Below are 13,855 nucleotides of genomic sequence, written 5' to 3'. Positions count from 1 at the left end.
ATTCAATATCACTTTATTAACTAGTGATCTTAAAAAATAAAGTGCCCAGTGAATAAGTTAGCAAGATATACTCAAAGTATGCAAAGTCAATACATCAATTTTCAAGTGCTGCTAAATTAAAAATTGAATGGAAAGTGATGCCTTTGATCAAACCAAAGTTCTGTCACTTTTAGGTTACATACTCCATTTGAGTATCTAATAAAAATTATAAATTTATGGATATGGTAGTTAATATTTCTGTATAAAATTTCGTCTAAAATGTCTGAGTTCTTTCATGGGTTATTTGGTTTTCAGTAAAATAATTCTTGCCATAGGTATGTGATTTATTGTAAGTCCTTCAAACAACAGCAAATACTTTTTAAATAATAAAAGTTATTAAGTTGAATTTTATGGAGACAGTCTTTACTAATTTAACTTTTAGGCAAACTGGCTTTGGGTGAAATGTTCTGTTTCACAGTGGCAATAGACACCTAGATGACGTGATAGCATCCCAAGTTACTTATCTTTATTATTACAGCATCTTTATTCTAAGGTTTCACAACAGATATTTTACTCTGTGGTTAGAAATATGGAGCATTTTACTTAAGGATGACTTTGTCCCCAGTAAAAGTAAAAAAAAAAAAATTAATCTTATCCTCTGCTTTTAGAAAAAATGAACGAAAATCGTGTTTCTGTGCTAGTTTTATTATCTGTATTAGGAAAATATTTCTTTTCCATTTCTCATATCATATTTATGCCATGTTATATAGCTCTTTTCCTATTTCCTCACTTAATAATCTACTACTTAGAATTATTGATGTTCATTCTGGTTTTTTTGTTTTTTGTTTTTTGTTTTTTGTTTTTTTTGAGACGGAGTCTTGCTCTGTCACCACGCTGGAGTGCAGTGGCGCAATCTCGGCCCACTGCAACCTCTGCCTCCCAGGTTCAATCGATTCTTTTGCCTCAGCCTCTCAAGCAGCTGGGACCACAGGTGCATGCCACCACGCCTGTTGAATTTTTTTGTTATGTTTTAGTAAAGACGGGGTTTCACCGTGTTGGCCAGAATGGTCTTGATCTCTTGACCTCGTGATCTGCCCGCCTCGGCCTCCCAAAGTGCTGGGATTACAGGCGTGAGCCACCGCGCCCGGCCTCGTTCTGTTTATTGAGGGCATAAATTATGAATAAAATCAGGAAGAGTTCTGGACCATTAGGATAAGTACTTTATCCAATATATTCATCCATTGAATTGAAATATTTACTAAATGCTTTCTATATGCCTAATTCTCTTTATATTATCATGTTTAATGCTCACACTATCCCTATGAAGTAAATATTGTTTTATTCCTCTGTGATATGCAAATGAATGCTAGGTTCTGGGGATAAGCCAGGGTGAGCAAAATGTAGACATGGCCCTTGCCTTCATAGAGCTTATAATTTGCTGAGAACAAAGTTTTAAAAATGCTAAAAATCAGTTGGGGTTAATTATATACAGAATATTTGGGATCAAGTATCATGGACATCTATCCCAGTTTACCAGCCGTCAGAAGGAAAGGCTTCCTAGATAAGTGACTTTTTAACAAGAATGAGAGGCATGAGTAGGGGTGAACTACTAAAGAATGTTTTGGGCAAATGGTTCTATGTCAGAATACTGGTTATCTGAGTGGAGAATGTGCATTATTGTGAGAGTGAAAGTGAAGGATGAGGAAATAGTTTGGGAAGAGTTTAATAAAGGTTGTTGTAAACCTTGTTAAGAATTTTGAACTTAATGCTAAAATAAATGAAAGCACTATAGTATTTTAAGTTGCCAGGTACAACGATGAGAATTTTAGCTGGAAAAAACTACATCTGATAAGATTACAGAATTAGTAAAAAAATGTTATTAAGCTTGAGATAGATTTGCTGACTGGGGGGCTGTTGCCCTCATTCCAAGCCAGAAGTGGCAAGTTTCTAGATCAGGTTGTGGCGCTGTTGCTGGCGAGAAGTGGAACCTATTAAAGCAATATTTAGAGGCATATTCAACAAGACCTGAGAACTCACTAATGCAAGGTGAGGCAGAGAAGCTGATAATTTGGCATCTGGTTGTATTTTCCTTTGGGAAAAGGAAGGACTACCAGTAGCAAGATGAGTTTAGTTGAGGATAAGAATGTCAAAGGATAACCAAGGGCATGGTGTCAGATAAGCCAAAGGAGAATATTTGAGGGAGCCAGTGGTCAACAAGTCAACTTTTGCCAAGAATTAAATGAAGAAAAGCAAGTAGTACACATCCATTATACAATAACCAAAACTTCTGTAGTAAGAATCAGATTCATACTGACTTTCCTTTACTCACACATTTTTAAGCTCTGAAGTGAAGATTAGAGCCCAGGGTTTGTGACTGTAGAGCTTATTCTTTTCTCACGTTTTTTTTATTAGCTAGACTTTTTATGTTGCTGTTATTGTTAAGCCATTTTAGGTTTACAGAGAAAATGGAACAAAAAAATATAGAGAATGTCCATATCTCACCCCCTAAAGCAAGTTTTCCCATTTTTAACATCTTCCATTATTGTGGCACATTTGTTAAAACTGATGAACCAATATTGATAAATTATTTAACTAAGTCCATAGTTTACATTAGGGTTCACTCTTTGTGTTGTACATTCTATGGGGTTTGACAAATGTAATATGACATGGATTCACTATTACTATATCATAAGGAATAGTTTTAGGGTCTTAAAAATATTCTCTGCCTTACCTATACATCCTCTGTCCTCCCTTTTGCCCAGCCTGGCAACCACAGACCTCTGTACTGTCTCCATAATTTTGCATTTCTACAATGACATATAGTTGGAATCATGGAGTATGTAGCCTTTTCAGATTGTTTTTTTTTTTTTTTTNAAAAAAAAAAAAAAAAAAAAAAATTCAGACAAATCTAAACATGTTTGGGGGTGAGGGAATAGGAATCATCATCTGCCATTGACAGTCACTCGAAGGTGGGCAGGGGAGTGGGAAAGCTTATAATAAAACAAAGGAAAGCTTCAGGTGTACCCTTCAGGTGTGTCCAGGCAGGGGGTGGGAACGCTTCAGGCCTGTCGTAATGAGAGGCTTATGGCCTAGGGAAGCTGGAGCCATAAGACCTAAGAAGAGGGCATCTTTAGTGATTGATTTGGGAAGCATGTTTGGTTTGCTCTAGTTGGTCCTGAGTTGAAAGCAAGGGCACATATAAAGAAGTTAGCAGTTATTAACAAAGTTTTGACCTTTCTGGGTCCACTGCTACAGCGATGGTGGTCTGGTTTCATGGCTGGTTGCTGCAGAGGCTTTAGGTCAGAAATCTCTTTCCATATGATGTTTAGACACTGTCCATTTGTATATTCATTCTGGGGCTTCAAGCCAGCTGTGGAGTCAGAATAGAAGCCTGTCTCTCAGATTCTTCACTGAGTTTCACAAAAAGAGGATTATGGTTATATCACCAGTGACCTGTAATATACACAGTGGTCTTGAATTTTTCCAGCCACTCATCTGCCAGTGCATTAATCTGAGACTTAAAAATGCTTTCAAAACTGTAATTTTCACAAATTGAGGGCTCTCTAAATTTCAGTTCTAAAGGTCTTATTCACTTATTCTAATCCTAGTAAGTGTGGTCATCACTTTGCCAGGCTCTTTGCCATGAAATATGTAAAGACATAGAAAATACAGTACCTGTCCTCAAGGAGTTATTCTCACAAGCACATGGATGAAGGTAAAAGCATTTGTTTTCTCAACCATGTGACAGGCAGAGATAGTCACCACTATACCAGTGAGGAACACGTGTTTTTCAACTATGTTGTTAAGACTGTAGTGAAGAACAAATAATTATTATCCTATAATCTGATTAGGAATGCCCCTCTGTGCTATAGAGAGGTCCTGCTTTGTAAAGCAGAACATTCCTCATTTAACCTGCTCACATAAATTTATGAGTATTCAACAAAAGGGAATAAAGATTTGTTGAGTAGCCTGCTAGGTGTTCCATGAAACCACAAAATGTTAATTGGTATTTTCTTTAATTTTAAAGCTGTTTAGTCAGGGAGATAGAAAAGCAGTTAAATACATGGTTTACCATTACTGAATGAGCTAACTGATTATCCTAATGCATTTCATTTTTTTGCTTTGGATAGTGAGTAATGAGATGAACAGGGGTTCTTACAGTGATGGGCAATTGAATTTTAAACACTATAGTTCATCTGCCTGTATTTCATAGAGACAGGATTATACCTTATTCTAACTGAGTATCAGCATGTAGTCAATCCCCTTGTTTTATAAATATTTATTAGATGACCTCTAACTCATCAATCCACAGGAAAATCCTTCTCTAACGTTACTGACTATATCTTCATTAGATTGAGCCATATGAAATTGTCCTATTGTTCAATCTAATACAAGCATCAGATTTGTGTAAATGCTACAGAACTATGTTTCTTTTGGAATTCTGAAGAACAGTGCTTAACAGTTCCTCATCAGCTTACCAACAGTGGACTTTACATTAGCAAATGTGATAGTGTATATGGGGAATTCCCAATAGGACACTGTTGGAGGTTTTTGTTTGTTTTTGACTTTGAAAAAAGAGAAATACACATTCCACTAAAAATGTTTGGATTTAACATGTACTTTTTTTTTTTTTTTTTTTTTTCATTTACCAATATGCATTTGAGGTTTTGCATGTTGTTTCTTCGTTTAATAGCTTATTTCTTTGCATTGTGGAATATTTCCTTGTATGGATGTAGTACGGTTTATCCATTCATCTATTGAAGTACATCTTGGTTATTTCCAAGTGTTTGCAATTATAAATTAAGTTGTTTTAAGCATGAGTGTGAAAGTTTTTGTGCGGATCTACATTTTCTATTATTCATTTAGGTAAATACTAAGGAGTCCAGTTGTTGGATTATTTGGTAAGGGTATACTTAGTTTTGTAAGAAATTGTCCAACTGTATTCCAAAATTGATGTGCCATTTTGCATCTCCTCGCAGCCCTCAGCAATGAATGCAACTTCTTGTTGATCTACATCCTCTGTAGTATTTGGTGTTTTCAGCATTTTAGATTTTGGCTATTATGAAAAGTGTTTAGTTGTGTCTTATTGTTTTATTTTGCAACTTTCTAATGACATGTGTTGAGTATCTTTTCATTCCTCTAATCTATACGTTCTTTGGTCAGATGTCTGTTTAAATCTTTTGTGCAGTTTTGATTGAGTTGTTTGTTTTCTTGCTATCCACATTTTTGTGTTTTAATACATTTAGTCCATTAGCATTTAATGTCATAATATGGTTAGATATAGCGTTAGCTAAATTGTTTTCTGTTTGTTCCCTCTGATTTTTGTTTGTCTGTTTTTCCTTTCCCACATTTTTTATTATTTGATTTTGTAAAGCATTGAATTTAATATATCTATTGGCTTTTTAGATATGCCTTTTGAATTTTTTTTAAGTGCTCTAGGGACTTAAAGTGAATTTTTTTTAAGTGCTCTAGGGACTATTATATGCATCCTTACTGCCTCATAGTCAGCTTCTTGTCATTGTTATACCACTTGTTAAAATTGGAAACTTGCATTTATGCCTTTCCTACTGTCCTTTATGTTATAGTCATTAGGTATAATAATATACCCATAGATTAGAAACCACACTAAACAATATTGTAACCTTTGCTTTATTCAGATTGTATATTTTACAGAAATTAAGAGAAAATAGTTTTTCTTTCTTTTTTTTTTTTTTACAGTCATTCAAACATTAAGCATGTCATTTAATGCTTGTTTGATTTCTGAAGTTCTTTTTCCCTGGTATCACATTTCTTGAGCTTGTATATACGTTTTCTTGAACTTTTCTTGTAGTATGATTCCAATGTCAGTACATTTCATTAGATTTCTTTATTTTAAAAAGTCCTTTATTTCACCTTCCTCTTTGAAGGAGTTTTTGCTAGATATACAATTCTGGTTTATAGGTTTATTTTTATTTTTTTTTTCCTTCATTCCAAACTTTTGAATTTTTTTCTTGGTTGTTTTGGTTTCACGATTTCTACTGAGAGTCCTTGGCCATGTGACTTTTTGGGTGCTGTCAAGATGTTGTCTTTATTTTTGTTTTTTAAGAGTTTGAATAAAATGTGGCTAGGCATGGTTATCTTTTTGTTTTTAAATGTAAATAAATAAAGAAGATATATACATATAAATGTATGTCTTCTACAGAATTAAAAAGTTTCCAGTCGTTATTTCATTTTCTGCCCTTTTTTCTCTTTTGTTTTCTTTTTGGGAATTCAATTATATTATGTAAGACCTTTTAACACTGTTACGTAAGTGCCTGAACTCTGTTCCCTTTTCCTTACCTTTTCTCTTTGTTTTTCAAATTGGGTAAAGTCTATTGATCTATGATCAAGTTCACTGACTCTTTCTTCTGTCATTCCCAATCTGCTTCAAAGCCCTCTAGTAAATATGTTTTTTCATGAACTTCAGTTTTTTAATTTAAAAATATTTTCTATCACTCTGCTGAAATGTTCTTTTTTTATTTATTACAAGAATGTTTTTCATTTCCTTGATGAGCATAGTTCTAGCAGCAGCTGTAAGTCATTCTCTGCTAATTCTAACATCTCAGGGCGTCTAGTAGCTACCATCTATTGATTATCATTTTGTTTGTTTTCCATGCAAATAGGTCACATTTTTCTGAAAATTCATAAATTGAGTAATATAGCATTGTATTTTGGATATTGTGTTATGTTGTGGAGACTTGGATACTCCTGTATTCTTCCAAAGAATGTTAACGCTCTCGTTTTAGCAAAAGCTAAGTTGGTTCAACCCAAAATAAAGCGAACTTCATCACCACTGATGTTGGCAATGCTTCACAAATGTCAGCTCACATTGTTTTTATGCTTCCCCATGCATTCATGGTTCAGAAGTCAGCCAAAGATGTTTACACTTATTCACATTATTTGTGGTTTCTCTTTGCCGCCTCACCCTTTTCCCTTCTCCAGTGGCCCTGATTGCTCCAGGCTCCATTCCCTAGTTCTGGCAGGGCTGCTGTGAATCCTTAGCCAACTGGTGCTGCTGTGATAACCACAGCTGCCCTCAGGTCACAGCAGCAAAAACGGGGAAATTATAGCATGCAAGATACTTCCTCTCCTCTAAAATCTGCCTACTTTAGTTCATGTTATAGGGCCTTTGTATGATGTTTCATAGATTTTTGACAGTTGTCATATGCAAGGACAATTTATTAGGAGCTTATTCTTTCATATTGATAGACCTCTGCCCTTCTATATTTCTTCTTTTATTATTAATGTTACATTTTTACTGGTGTCAGCAGACAAGTCTCACTTTAAACTCTTCCTAAGAAATTAATCCTTGTTCTTTATCTTTTATTCTTAATGATATTACTTCTACTATTACTAAGATAATATAATACGGAAAACATCTTTTTTAAACAACTGACTGCCAATCACTATTAAAAGTTATATGCGTGTTGTCTGTTTCACCAGTCCTATAAGATGCAGAATATCTACATTTTACTAACGAGGAACTTTAACTTGTCCAAGTCTAATTAGATATTGAGGGACAAAGCAGGAGTAAAAACCCTAGAATAGCCCCTTATCTTCAACACGACATTAAACGTAATGAAATAAAATAAAATAAAAAATATAATTTGGTATGCTTTCACATATATAGTGGTTTACTTTCTATTTTTTTCCTTTTCATTTAAAATTGTTTACCTCTAGTGAAAGAGAAATAAACATAATCCTCCACTAAGTTATCTATAACTCTCAAACCTCAGATTTAAAAGCGTGTCATGTGGATTAACAAGTATTCACTTGATAAGTCTTAGAATTATTAGGCTCATTATGATGTTTGAATGTTTGCCTGTAAAATACGTATGGTCCATGTAAACCATGCTGGGCTATCATTCACCAACTTTCACGTAACTTAAAGTTACTATCTTAAATTGGATTGCTGTAACAAAATAGCATAGACTGGGTAGATTACAGACAACAGAAATGTATTGCTCACAATTTTGGAAGCTGGAAAGTCCAGGATCAAGGAGCCAGCAGACTTAGCGTCTGGTAAGGACTAGGTTCCTGGTTCCTAGATGGTTGTCTTCTTGCAGCATCCGTATGTGGCGGAACAGGTGAGGGAGACCTCTCTTGCGTGTCTTTGTTATGAGTGTTAATCCCTTTCACGATGACTAGCCTTATCATGAGGCCTACCAGAAGCATCATCTCCTAGTACCTTCACAGTGCGGGTGGGATTTAAACATATAAATTTGGGGTAGACAGAATCATTCAGTCCATAGCAGTTTCCAACCGTAGATAACAACTTCTTCTGTCTGCGTTTGGGTAAACAGTCCCTCATGTCTATCTGTATTTTGGATCTTCCTTTCCTTTCACTAATAGTGCTGTCAGATAGAACTTTCTGTGATGGTGAACGTTGTATATTATCTCCACTGTCTAATATGGCCACCACTAGCCATGTGCAGCTTTAAGCACTTGAAATGTGGCTAGTGTGATTGAGAAATTAAATTCTTAACTTTGTTTAAGTTTAGTTACTTCAAATTTTAATAGCCTGATGTACCTGGTGGCTGTTATGAGGACAGTGCTATCCTAGAGGACCTTTGTGCTTCCTTTTAAAAAACGTATTGGCTAACTCTTTGGCACATTTCTCTAATAATCTTCCTTGATTTTTTCAATTCATAGAATTTATGGGGTGACTACTATGGAAAGGAGTTCATGTTAAGCATGGTTTTGATTTTCTTTCTCAGGCTAAGCATCTTTTTAAAAACATTTTTGATATACTTTATTATATTCCAGAGTTTTTTATGTCTTCAAACATACCTCACAAGTCAGCACAACATGCATAAACACACCCATCACCCATACACGGGTCAAAATTATTTTACCTTTACTATTATATAAAAAGTAATTTTCTAAGCATGTTGACATTATATGTACATTTTTTATTTCTCCTTGGAAATTCCTATTACAAACTATTAGTTGTGCTACTTGTCTGAAGGCTTCTGACTGCAGGCATTTTCTAGGAAAATTATTTTTAAGTCTGTCTAGCTATTTTTCTCTTAAGCTTTGCTAATATTCTAAGTGCTGGTAATTAGCTATGATTGAATTAGCTGTTATTACCTTCTTTTATAGAAATAGTAACTGCCCCACATATACACCATGAAATACTATGCAGCCATAAGATCGGTGAGTTCATGTCCTTTGCAAGGACATGGGTGAAGCTGGAAACCAACATTCTCAGCAAACTAACACAAGAATAGAAAACCAAATACTGTATGTTCTCACTTATAAGTGGGTGTTGAACAATGAGAACACATGGACAAGGGAGGGGAACATCACACACTGGGGACTGTCAAGGGGTGGGACACTAGGGAAGGGATAGCATTAGGAGAAATACCTAATGAAGATGATGGGGTGATGGGTGCAGCCAACCACCGTGGCACCTGTATACCTGTGTAACAAACCTGCGTGTTCTGCACATGTACCCAGAACTTAAAGTACAATTAAAAAAAAGAATAACAAGTGCCCTTAATAAGTCCTCACAGTAATTTTTATGTTTAAGTGTTAACTATGGATGTGACCAAGCAAACTGATTGCTTATTTTTACTTTATGTGTTATAAAAATGATAACTTATGACAAGATATTTTTATTTTGATCGTTTCAGGATCACCAAACAATTTTGAGAGCATGGGCTGTGAAAGATTTTGCTCCAAATTGTCCTTTGTATGTCCAGATATTAAAGCCTGAAAATAAATTTCACATCAAATTTGCTGGTAAGTTTTTATCTTGAATGAGATCCATCGAATTTCCTCAAACTCCTATAGTGGTTTAAGAGTTATGTCTCTGAAGTAAGTGCCAACTTAAAATATTCAAAATTCTAAAGAACTGAAAATGATCATTAAAAATCATTTACTTGATTTGAGAGGATTTATGTACTTTAATATGTGATAAGATATTTTTAATTGGGTCTTAATTTTTTATATAACTTGGTGATTTTAGTAGCTTAACTTACTGGATACCTTAATAAGCGTAAATGTATTAGTAGTAGGATATTTATGCATAATATAGACACAAATTTCAACTGTGATATCTACTCATTTATACATCAATTTACACATAAATAGGTAATACTTGGCTATAGATTATTGTTTAATACACATGTAGGCTTACCATGCAATAGACTAACACATTGAAATTTACTCAGATATATTTAAGTACAGTTAATTTTGGGAGTAGACTTTGAAAAAAATTCAAGAAAAAGATGCACGTGAAATTTTTGAAGTTACTGCTTTTAAAATTATTGATCACATGATATTTTACTTTGAATTGTTAGAAAATTGAACAGCAAAATTGTACTTGATTTTTTTTCTTAAATGCTTCTGTAAAAGAAAAAGCTAATTTTGATTTAAGCAGTAGTTTATATGCATGTTTTCCTCCAGTCGTAATGACCCCATGTTTTACATTATATTCTAATTAAAGCACTTTTGGTCTAAAGCATGAAAAAAAGTCATTAAAATGTAATTCATTTTAGCAATGTGTCAGCAAAATGTATTTCCTTCTGAAAATGTGTTAACATATCTTTAAATTCTTACCTATTAGTATATGATTTTGAAATGAAAAATTGTAAATACTAGGAAATTTTGATATAATGATAAGAAAATTATGAAATGGTTGCTATTCAGTTTGCGCTAGCCATCCCCAAATTTGTGTGATCAATTTTTTTTTTCCTAACCGTATATAGTAAACAATTTAAAGTAATGGCTTCCAACTGTGGTTGCATGTTAGTATGTTTTTGGAAGAATTTCTGTAGTACTGATCATAGAGATTCTGATTTATATAGTATGATAGGTGCTAGGGCCTCTCTAAGGCTATTTCTTAAACTGAAAACTAAAAATAACAGTACCTCATTTGTAGAAGGCTTTGTGAAATTAAATGGAAAAATATGTGTAAAGTATCATTATTATTAGCTTTCATCAAATTTATTAAAAAGACCTTTGTAACAAGGCTGCCTTATCTTTTTGTTATTTAAGAAAAGGAATATTTTTGAAAAAATTTCAATATACATGGTGATGACTTGCTATGACAAAATTTTTGAATGACAGTCATGACATTAGCACTAAGTGAAATATCAAAAAAGATGACTTTAAATTTGAGTGCCACTCTTAAGACAGGTAGGCAGATTAATATTTTTTGCCTTATTTCCTGCCTATAAAAAGTCCATACAGATGATGTCTCTGTTTTATTAGGGTTAATAGTAAGGGTTTAATAAATAATGTCTGAAACATATTAAGTGTTCTATAAATGGATATTATATCAGGACCTTAAAACGGTATGTATTTTCAAAAGACAATTCGTGATTTTGAGTGTGTCTTAACTAAAATTTAGAGCAGACTTTAGTGCTTTCTCCCTTCTTTAGCATGCCATTGGTATGTTTCCACAGAGAAATCAAAGTTGCTGAAAAAGTCTACTGCTAAAAAAAAATACAGACTATTTGCATTAATCTATTTTCTTCTCTTTGTCATTATTTTAGTAATACCATCAAAACGAATGGATTATTTACAAATTATATCCCAACAATTTATCTCAATATTTCTCATTTTGACATCTGATGAAATATTTTTTATTAGTGCCTACATTCTTTTATGACCCAGATTGCAACATTTCAGAGGATCTCTTTTTATATTCTGTAAAGATGAAGGCATCCTAGTTTCATTAAAATGCCGCAAAAAGGGTTTGGAGTGATGTATGAGGCTCTCAAACCAACATCATATATTTTATGTCTAAGTATGAGGTTAAAAAATTATGGCCTTTACCTTTCAAAAGGCAGGGCATCAAGCTGTCACTTAGTTTGTGTAAAAGATTGTTAAAATAATGGCTCTGAAGAAATCATGATCTATGTGTCTATCTATGCTCAGTTGCCGTGTGATTTAGCAGCTTTTTACCATGAAGAGGTGAAATCTATTTTTCCATCTTTGAATGTGGGATTTGCCTGGTCATTTACTTTGACCAATGTAATGTAACAAAAGTTATGCTGTGTAGCATCAGAAGCTAAGAATTAAAAGGCCATACTGGTTCTGCGTTTGCTGTTTTGGAACATTTCCCAGAGACTACATGTAAAGAAGCCCATTTTAGCCTCTCTAAGGATGAAAAATCAGATAGAAAGTGAGGCTCATCCATGCAGCACCTCACCTGTTCAGCTCCCAACTTATTACCAGCCAACCAAAAGAATATTGCTGACTCACATAATTTTGAGAAATAAAATGGTGGTTAAGTCACTTAAGTTTGGAGGTTACTAGTCCTGTGGTAGTAGATAACTAATATTATTGGTGATAAAATAATAATTACTTTAATGTTAAATCATATTTACTTGACGATATTTATTGTATTCTTGTCCTTTTACTCTCATAGATATTAAATAAGCAGATTCCCATATTCATAAGACATGAAATGAGACATCTGTATTTCCATTTATTTAAATAGCTCCTTCAATTTACCCTAAATTGTGGAAATATAATCATGATTGTAATTTATGTTTAAAAAGTAAGCAAAGTTAACTTTCAGCAAGTTGTCCTTTTTATAATAAATTTGTCAAAATAACATGATGGACATGGCACATTCTGGAATGAGACATTTCATGGTGATGTGTAGTTGCTGTTCTGTGTACTAACTGCATGACCTCAGGCTTCTTCAAGTCTTTAAGCTCAAGTTTTTCAAGTTGTAAAATGGGGATGATATGAGAAACAATCCTCTCACGTCATTGTAATACTTAAAAGGATACTTAGAAGGCTTTTTAAAAATTCTAAGCCATCTGTAAGTGATACCTATTTAAGCAATTGATATAATTTATATATTGAATACCTATTCGTAATCTTCATAACAAATTTATATTGTTTAGAGGAAAACTAACTGGGCTCGCCCATAATTCTTTACAAACAGTTTATAAGAGAGATGTCAGAAGCATATAATTCTGAGCTTGCATACATTTTCTCAGAAAAAAGAAAATATAAGATATCTTCCCAACTCATTTTATACAAATAACATAGCCTTGATACAAAACTCATTAAGGATAGCTTTGGTGATGACATTTAGAGACTAACTTAATTGGTTACCAGAGTTGGAAAATTATATAAAATATTTTAGCCAAACAAAAGGAGTAATATATTTATAAAAGAATATGTAATCACCAAGTTGAAATTATTCCATAAATAGATCTTGTTAAAAGAAATAACCATATCATAATATTAATGAATATGGTAAAGTATTTGAGAAAGAACTCAACATTCATTAACAGTTAAAAAAAAAAGCAACTATTGAAAAGCTAGGACCAAAGAACTTCTTAACCCAAGACAAGTTGTCTTCAAAATAACCAATAAAAAATTATATTTAATGACCACATACTGAAAAGCTGTCATTTAAGTACGAGCATAGGTGTCTACTAAAGTCACTTTTATTCACTATTTTTCTGGAAATCATAAGAATGCCAGTGAAGCTGGAAAAAGTAAAAGATAATAGCATCAGAGAACAAGAAATAAAATTGCCATTCTCCACATATCATCAGGTTCTCTACAAGGAAAATTAAAAAGATATTTTTTTCTTTCTATTCACCTTTTCCTTAGAGGATCTCATCCATTTATATAATTTGCAAAATTATAACTGTTCTTCAGTATCCACTATGAACTTCAGTTTTGAATCTTCAACTGCATGGTCAGTATCTCTTATTGGATTTCTAGTAGCCCTCTTAAAATTAAGATGTTTAAAAATAGTTATTGATTTTTCCTCTGACCTAAAACCTGTTTCTCACCCATTATTCCCAGTGCCATCTGTTTAGAACTCAATCAAAAACCTGTGAGTCATTCTTTCCTTCTCTGCATCCAATCCCACATCTTC

The 13,855-nt window shown here is 33.4% G+C and overlaps 1 protein-coding gene across 8 annotated transcripts in view; it reads left to right on the top strand.

Moving 5' to 3' along the window:
• Nucleotides 1-13,855, top strand: part of KCNT2 (potassium sodium-activated channel subfamily T member 2) — a 408,182-nt gene that overhangs the window by 229,016 nt on the left and 165,311 nt on the right. For all 8 annotated transcript variants that reach the window (XM_037734957.1, XM_037734956.1, XM_017518646.2 and 5 more), the window contains one exon: nucleotides 9,633-9,741. In XM_037734957.1, coding sequence (XP_037590885.1) covers nucleotides 9,633-9,741 — 109 coding nt within the window. The remainder of the gene's footprint in view (nucleotides 1-9,632; nucleotides 9,742-13,855) is intronic.

This window comes from Cebus imitator, unplaced genomic scaffold (assembly GCF_001604975.1).
Source record: "Cebus imitator isolate Cc_AM_T3 unplaced genomic scaffold, Cebus_imitator-1.0 Scaffold694, whole genome shotgun sequence".
Classification (NCBI taxonomy): domain Eukaryota; kingdom Metazoa; phylum Chordata; class Mammalia; order Primates; family Cebidae; genus Cebus; species Cebus imitator.
This window is presented reverse-complemented; position numbering and strand designations above follow the sequence as displayed.